General features: G+C 39.3%; 1 protein-coding gene across 1 annotated transcript in view; it reads right to left on the bottom strand.

Annotated features, from left to right (window-relative positions):
- Positions 1–827: 827 nt before the first annotated feature.
- The window catches only part of LOC146464313 (uncharacterized), a 205964-nt gene continuing 197529 nt past the window's right edge, over positions 828–9262 (bottom strand). Inside the window, exons 20-21 of the mRNA XM_085129932.1 lie at positions 4060–4287; positions 828–1145 (exon numbers count right to left, since the gene is read on the bottom strand). Of these exons, the coding sequence (XP_084986058.1) occupies positions 832–1145; positions 4060–4287 (542 nt within the window). The 3' untranslated portion in view covers positions 828–831. The remainder of the gene's footprint in view (positions 1146–4059; positions 4288–9262) is intronic.

Raw genomic sequence — 9262 nt, 5'->3', positions numbered from 1 at the left:
TTCTTTCCAAAAGGGTTCAACTACAGGGCACTCAAGAACACATGAACAAGATTTTCGTTTTGGAAGAGGCAGTGCTCGCATTGTGGTTTTTCTTTTATGTTCATTTTATAGAGAGAGAGATTGGTTGGTATAATGTTATGTATAATTTTAAATTGAAAGCTTCTCAACTTGCTTTCAACGGTGACTTTAAAAGGAAGTTCGTAGGTGTCCTTGACATTTAGCACCTGTTTACTTAGATTGATTTCAACAATGGGGGGGGGGGGGGGGGAAGACCTCCGTCGTCGTTGCTAAAAACAGGGAGTTTAAGAAGCTACTATACGGCGACGGCAACGAGAACGTCACAAAACAATAGGATATAATGAGAAAAACAAACGCCCTGCATGACGTTATAAATTTTGGTACATTTCTCCACCTTGCTGGGCCAAACAAGAGCGTGAGGTAACCAAATTCAAAGTTTTGTGGAGAACGTGAGCACATGACGGTGATTTTTTTTAAATCTCTGTCCCAACTTGAACGCCATTTCCACTTGTTCCGTTACTAAATAGTTCGCCAACATTGTACAAGTTGAACGAATTGGAATAATCGCAAAGTAGTACAAGTAACGCGAACTTATATTTTCAAGCGACGTTTTCGTTGGCGGTGCCGTTGTGGTTTCTCAAAGTCTCTACTCCCTGCTACTGCTACCGCTTTTTCTACTGCTATTGCTACTGTTGCTGCTGCTACTATTACTACTACTCGTCCTGCTACTTCTATTGCTACTTCCACTAATGTAGTAGAACCTGTCAATGGAACAACTTCGATGAATAACGATGTTGCTGTCCCTTAGGGAGTTCAAGCAAGATAGAAGACCTCCCACTCATCTGGGGTGAAGTGGTGAGTTCCAGCAAGGATATTTTTACGGTGTCTTACACCTGTTGGAGCATCATATATTTCGCCAAAATCTGTGTAGGATCTTTGGTTCGTGTTTGCCTCATCTCTAATTTTGATGTCGACTTCACCAAACACTGGACCACAATCTGAGCTCCTGTAAATGGCTTCTGATTCTCTATCCTCTTTCACCTTGCTTTTGAATGGTCCAATGGCCTCTTCGTTTCGAAGAGAAAAAATAAAGGCCTCAGTAGTGGAGCCATAGCCTCCATTAGATGCTGAAGAAAAAGGCAGTGTAGGTTTTTCACAACTGAATATTTTTTTCTCGTACCCTTGCACTAAATCGTTAGTGAAACAGACAGATAGATCAACAGCCAACCAGCCATTGTCTGGTAATTAATAGAGAGTAGCTGGGTGATTAACAGAAGGCTACAAATCACTGAAGTTTCGACCATTCGTCCCCAAGAAGACCCCACTCAATCCCCCTTCTCTTTTGAAAGTTAAGAATTGGTTCATGCTTAGCGTGCGTATATCGAGTTATGGATGCACGCGGGAAGTTTGAAGAGCACGAGAGAAGCGTAAGAGAAGCTTGAGTGCTTTCCAAACTTCCCAAGTACATCCATAACTCGATATACGCACTGCTAAAAGCATGAACCAATTCTTTTATAACATAGTGAAAATAAGGTAAATGATTCCTGGAAAACAGGTTTTGTTCCTGATTAATTACAAAATTCTCTAAATATGCTGTACAAAAACACAAAGGTGAAAGTGATTTCTCGTATCGGTTTAATCTTAGCGTTTCATTAAACTTCGACAAGCTCTTATAAATATACATTTTTTATGGTGTTGTCTCTCTGTAAAAAGCTTTTTATAACATAGCACGCGCATGCTTCTCCATCTGACTTGCACACGTCATCGAATGGACGCACGGCCGTGCGTATGTTGAGAAATGTACCATGATGACCCCAATAGGAATTAGATAGGGAAGCACGCGCACTATGTTATAATACAGTTATTTCATGGAATTTTAACACGTCGTTGAATTAACCCTATCTAGACCGGGTTTTGGTCATGTATGCCAAATGGCGACCATCTTGGATTTTTTTGGATTTTTCCAATACTTCAATACTTCAATACTTCAATAATTCAGGATAGCGCCGCAATTGAGCGAAAGATAATCAAACTAATAAAGGAACCATTAATTTTAAGCTTTTCTGAGTGTCACTAACAAATTGCTGGCATATCTCCATTCATCGTCGTCATCGAGCAAATAGACATTAAAGCGACTTTTCCAATGACTTCACAATAAAGCTCGCCGCTTCTTTATACCTGGGAAAGGCATTTGAAGCGCGCTGAAGCCACCTTCCCAGCCGAAGAACTCCTGTCCTAAGTTGTACTTTGCAATCCGTGGTAGTATCGCCATTCCCATATAATTCTGTCTTACGCGAGAGACGTCAATATCACGCGGTATTGCCGTCTCACTTTTGCGGTCTGTGATTGGTTCCAAAATTGTAAATGACATTGCGACACTGAGCTGGCTTGCTCACGTACGCATCAAATTCGAAATGTTCTGTCAAAATACCAGCCTGTGACTGGTCATAACTGACTGTGACTGGCGTCGGTACATTCAAATGGCTTTCCAAACTCTCAGAGTTGATTGAATTTTCAGGTTAATTGAAAACGGACTTCAGTGCTCTGATTTCAACACAGATTTTCTTCTAATTTCCCAGTTTACGGGAAATCTTCATTACAAATGGTATGTTTATACAACACTTTTTAATTCATTTTGAAAGGAACCGGCTATTTTAAGAGATCTGAAATAGCGGTTATGCGTTTCAAAACAACTTTCAAAACAATCATGCGTTTCTCTGTAAAACTTGTAAATTCATTTTTCCATTAACAGAGGCAATGTCCCTTTAACTTTGTCATGAAATGGAAAGTCGCTTGCCATTTAAGAAATTAATGTTAATCTGACAACACAGGCGTCCCAAGCTCACGTTTAGAGAAAGCGAAAAATTAATTATCTATTTATTCATTTATGCGTCACGGCTGTGTGAGTTGGAACGTGACCTTTTATCTCACGCGGTGTTAGGTTATATGAGAACCGTTGAGAATTTGAGCGCTTTATAAGACGTTGTATGGGGAATAAAATATCGTTCATTCAGAACGCCAAATACTTTAAAATATCTTCATTTTTTACGTAAGATGATTTAAAAAAAATCACCTCTTGTGTATCCGTTGTGCTTTTTTGTTATTTTTGCTGTTTTGGGCTTTTTATGCCACCACTGTTCTCCCCTTCATAAGACGGAGAGAGTGAATGTGTGTTTTTCGCGACCCGCTTTCTTTAGGATTCAATATTCATTCTCCTTGTCGTGTAAGCTGGATTACAATACTAATTATTTTCTTACTCGGCTCAGTTTGGGCTCAGTTGCGTCACTTTTCGGCTCGCTATCTTTATTCAGCGACACTCCTGTTTCGGTGTCGGCATCGATGTTCTCAAACAACTCTTTGAAAAAGGTACCCCAAATATAAAAAATTCGCATTTCGCCTAATTCACAAACGATATAGGTCCTCAACATATCTTCCATTGAATTTCCATGTTTTTTCTGCTCCAACTAAACGATTTTAGACACGAAAATATAAGAAATTGCAGGCAAATTTCAAACATCCCGCGACGAAATTTCTTTGCGCCTGAAAAATGTTATCATGGATACGTTCGCCGGTGGCAAGAATATAGAGGCGCGAAATGATTTCTTTTCAGTTTTACTTGTTCTTAATAATAGATGAATCGCGATACAAAACTAATTGCGATTTTGAGACGGCAATACCGCATTATATTGAAGGCGTTGGGGGAAAATACAGTATATTCCGTATTGGGCGGATGTCGCGTTGTGACGGAGCCCAATACGGAATATATTTTCTCCCAACGCAATTGTTTATAGTATTAATTTCTTCAAAATACAGTGATACGTCACTGGGGCGTAAAAAAAAAACAAAAACAAAACAATACCTCAGTTATTATTATCACACATGACTAGAGTATAATGCTTCAAGAAACGATGGTTAATAGAAAATCTGATGTGGCCAGAGTGTTTGCATTTTGTTCTCAAAATATTTGTTGCGAACACGGTTACCAAAAAAGCAATGTAAGACAGCGACATCTACAAGCAAAGCGATCGAACTTTGTCTTACCCCAAGGAATGTCAGTGTATCCACCGAAAACGTAATGCTCCTTTTTTATGATGGTAATAGTATTCCTCTTTCCATCGCATTTGGCGTGAAAGGGTTTGACCTGCCCGCCATGCAAAGAGGCGCGGTAGCACAGCAGCCAACGGGCAGTCTTCTCAATCTGTAGCTCCAGAAAATTGCCAAGATGTTCATAATAATGCTTGTTTCCCGATAATATTGTTGAATTTAACTCTGAAAATAGAGTGTACGAAAAAGCATCAATATTAAAAGTTACCAACATTTAACTTCAGTTAAGGACGGTGCCTACTTTTGCCACTGCGCAAACGTTCTGCGCATGTCGGGATGGGCCGAGAAAGTCGGGTTTCTTAACGGCGGTGCCTGCTAAAACAGATGCAATTTTGCACGATTTATAAATATACGGGAAGAACAGATCCTGGCAGGGGTTATTGGAATTCGAAAAGAAAATTAGAGGTAACCACGCATTTTTCAGAGATACAATCGAACCTCCCTTTGCGACTACCTCTCGTAAGCCACCACCTCTCTCAAGCGACCAGTACAAATCACAATCGATGGACCCTCTTGTAAGCGACCGCGACCACTTTTAGAGAAGAAAGTTTGTGATTTTTTTTTTGTTTTCACCCTCCCGTAAGCGACAACCTGACAATGTGTGGCATAAACATTATCGCATTCTAAACCCGGCGCAAATTTAAGTGAGACAACACACAAGTAACAATGAGATGTAGCTATAATGAGACTTATCCCGTGGGCCATATTGAGTAAGATTATGAGGATTGGCCCATGGAGTAACTCTCTGCAGTTATCATATGCTAATGAACAAAACTTTAGACCCCCTATGCATGGTCTGACCTCTGGTATGCGACCACCTCCCGTAAGCGACCATTTGGGTGGTCGCTAACGGGAGGTTTGTAGATATTTCTGCTTCAAAACTCATTAATAATTCATAAGCCCATAGACCTATCAAATGGTCGATAATACATTGCGTGCAGTGACTTTATATCGATAAACGGCTCTTCCTTATTAGTATGCAGTGTTTTGCTCGTATGCTAATTTCCAACGTTATTTAAAGCATAACTGTTATGAACTCTATTGACACAGATTTTTCCAGGAATGCTTTTAAAGCCGTTCAAAAGCATGTGTTTTGTCGGGTATAAATCCACTCGGCTGCGCTTCGTGGTTTTTGACCCGATAAAACACTCTTGCTCGTTTTTTAAACATTACTTAATTATCTCTGAAAATTGCGTGGTTACCCCCAATTTTCTTTTTTGGATTTCAATAACACTGGCTAAGATGTTCCTTTCCCGCATGTTCATAAACCACCCAAAAATACTTTGACAGGCACCGTCCTTAAAATATAGTGGTTTTATGACGTATGTCTTTTCTTCTCCAGTTGAAGGAACCTGTCTGGTGTGGCCATCCGTGTGAGGATAATTCTAAAAAGAACGGTGTGGCATGGAATAACGTAATGGAGTAACCTTTGCGTACGAAATGGTAACCTGGAATCTTGGAGAAAATTCTTGTACACCTGCAGGTTTCACAGTTTAATTTATACATCAACAGTTCACGCGAACCCCCCTCCCCCCTACGCGAATGTTGCTTTACCGCTGAAAAAATGCCAGGATAATTGTGCGAACTTCAAAATGATTTTGAACGAGGGGAGGGGGAAGCCTGATCCTCCTGTTCGTATATTTTCGTCAAGGGAGATAGAGATCTAGAAGAAGTTTCTTCATATGCCTAGCGGCACATCGTTTAGAACATGTTTTTTAATGGTTTTGACAAAACGTTATTATTTCTGGCAGGGAAATCTTAAGCAATCTCTGCTAAGCTTTTGTAGCGGAGCTCGCACGCGCGCCGTAGGCGCGCGCGGCGGAGCCCCATAGCTAAGAGATTTTGGTAAACCCATCAGTGCGAGAAATTTTGGTTTGGTTATGACGTCACTTCCGTCTGACCGACCGACCGCCCGCCCGCCCGTCCGTACTAACGCTACTCCATGTAAGCCAACTTGAAATGAGACACTCAAACCCTGTACTGCAACCCGAGTTAATTTTTTTGGCGTGAAATTGCCTGGCCAACTGCGCTGCCGCCCGCGTTTCTTTGGCAGGAAATTGCATCGCCAACTGCGTTTGAGAAAAAAGAAAAAATTTGAAGACGACGTGTACGACAAAACACAAACTCAATTTATGAATAAGTCTACAAACATATAAAGCAAGGAAAGGGAGATAGAAAGAGATCGAGAAAACAGGCGACGAAGAAGCGAAGTTCGACGTCAAAGAGAGCGATTGAGAGCAGTAGCAAACAGGCGAAACATGAGTGACGAACAAAGAGAGAAAGAACAGGAAAGGGTGCCGAAGAAACCCCGTGTTGCAGCACAGGGTTTGAGTGTCTCATTTCACATTGGCTTACATAGATTAGCGTATGCGCTGTAACCCGGGTTGTTTTTCGGCGGGAAAATGCGTGGCCAACTGCGCTGCCGGCCGCGTTTGTTTGGCGGGAAGTTGCATCGCCAACTGCGTTTGAGAAAAAAACAAAACAAAAAAAATAATTTTGAAGACGACAAGATACAAAGTCAATTTTTATATGTGAACAACAGCAGGAGAAAGAGCAAGGCAACGAGCGGCGAGAGAAACAAATCGACTGGCACATCATCAGAATCTGGAAGTGAAATCATTTTACTCCGATCCGGCGCTACGAAACGTTGGATTTTTCCTCTTGAAGTGAAACGTTTCGCTTATTTAACGTTGTAAAACGAACGGAAAAATCAGCAATGGAATAAAGGAACTGGTTATTCTCAGAAGAGGCGAGTACATTCATGCAATTTTGTTGACAAAACTTTGCTAGTTTGCTGGTTTGCAAGATATTGTTTTCTTGCAGTTTTGACACGCCGTTTAACTTAAGTGTAAGCTAATACTGCTAACTTCAGAACAGTATTTTGAACTCATTTTTTCGGTCCATGTTGATTATTTCCCCTGGAGTTTTATTTTCTGATCTCGTCCAATTTTGCCGTCAAACAGCGGGAGAAAGAGCAAGGCGGATCGCGGCGGGAGAAACAAATCGACTCTTTTAGCAGCTTTTAGAGGCGGCACTTCATAAACAGCGGCCGAATCTTGAAGAGAAATTATTTTACTCTAATCCGGCGCGATGAAATGAAATTGAGATGCAATGAATTTTTCCTCTTGAAGTGAAACTTAACGTTGTAAACGAACGAAAAAATCAGCAATCGAATAAAAAGAATGATTATTCTCCAAAGAGGCGAGTATATTCATGTGAGTTTGTTGACAAAACTTTGCTGTTTTTGCAAGATATTTTTTTCTTGTAGTGTTGACACTGCAACTTGTTTAACCTCAGAGCAGCCTTTTGAGCTCATTTTTCGGTCAATGTTCGTTATTTCCCTTTGAGTTTTATTTTCTAATTTCATCCCATTTTGCTTCATAAAAAAAAATTGATTCTGAGCTAAAATAGTCAGTAAAACAAACGTCTCCCAACATTGTATCGTTGGCATAAACTACTGATAAGTTTTTCTCGCATATATTTCTAATTTTAGCATTTATTTCTGACAATCTTGACAGAGCACAAACAAAAGTACTTTAAACAGTAGGATATAACCGCAAAGATTAAGATGTGTGAGTAATTTTCATTGAAAGTCTTTTCAAAGAACGTTAAAAGCGAATGTAAAATTAAAGTGTGATTTCATTTTCATCAAAACAAAGTTTAAGCAAAACATTCATTCGCTTGTTTTTTGTGAACTTTTCAAAGATCGTTTAGTTTATTTCTGTACTTATTGCTATGAATTATCATAGTGCTTTTTTCATTTATTACTTAAAGATATATTTGAAGTGTGTTTTTTGGTTAGTGTATCCATTTTCTCTGAGGTTTACTGCGTACGGCCTTCTTGATAAACAAAATTTACTAGACAGTGACAGTGCCCGTAGCGCTCGTTGGCTGTTCACACACCGTTTTGCCTCGATCAGCTTAAAAACTAAAAACAATAATAAAAACAAAAAATTTTTCATTTTGAGTCCATTTAAATTCCGCTTTTATGACACAGAGGGCGAAATGTTCCTAAAACTATCAAGAAACTTCGTAGAACAGTCAGTAAAACACTCATCGAAGGTGCAAGCAAACCAACAAATTATTTAATTTTTTCGTAACGTACAAAACAAACAAAACCGACGAGAACAGTTCCCATTATACACATGTAATTAAGAGAGAATACAAGTTTAATTCAGGAGCAAACTAACAACGATAAATCAAATGTTAGGCATCAATTAATTGTTCACCTGCGCTGTGAAGCTTCCTACCGCTTGGAAATCACACGAACATAGATCGATAAAAATAGCAAACGATGGATCCAAAGAAGGAACTTTCGGAGTAATTTCTTCCTGCTCCTTCCTCCCATCAAATTAAAAGGCCACTTTCATACTTAGTTATCGTTCATTGAAAGTACTTGGACACCATGACTGATTTCGGTTTCTCAACCAAACAAAATAAAATCAATTCGATCCAAGTCTTTAGCTTTTGACACAAGTAATCTTTTGCTGTTTCTTGTGAGAGACACCAAAATTAACCTTTAGGAATTTCCTTCCTGGCTACAGCACTTGATTTCCATGTATTTTTGGTACAAAAGAACCCGGCTTAAAGAGGGGAACTTCGAAAGAACCTCAAAGAAGTTGTTTTTTTAGACCCAAAATGCAGAAACCAACAAAATGTAAAACTGTCGTGCTCAGCTAATCAGGAGCGAGTATTTTCGCCGCTCTATCAATCAGGAGTAAGTAATTTTGCCCTCGGTGAAAGGAAAATTAAGAAAAACTGCCCTCGGTTACAACAAATCAGCATTCAGTAATTTTGCCCTCATTTTTACATTGTTATTGTTGATGAGCACTTAGCTGCATATGCATTAAAAATGTACCATATAACTGCAGAATTGATGAGGAACTAATAAGGTTATTATGTTCATACAATAAGCAGACTTCTATTGTGGAGCTCCGCTTTTAAGCTTGGCTAAATATATATATTAAAGACTCTTCATAATTACTTAGCGTAGTAGTGAACGTCAAGATTTGGATGTAATATGCAGTAATGGAATTTTTACACAATTGTGCAAGGCTTATACATCTTATTATTGTGTCCAATACCCATTTAAGATAATTATTTTTGAACATATAATTTCAGTGATATTTTAAAAGTTCTA

Source organism: Pavona decussata, unplaced genomic scaffold (assembly GCF_977016875.1).
Source record: "Pavona decussata unplaced genomic scaffold, jaPavDecu1.1 SCAFFOLD_165, whole genome shotgun sequence".
Lineage (NCBI taxonomy): Eukaryota > Metazoa > Cnidaria > Anthozoa > Scleractinia > Agariciidae > Pavona > Pavona decussata.
Note: the sequence above shows the minus strand (reverse complement) of the source record. Positions and strands in the feature narration are given on the sequence as shown.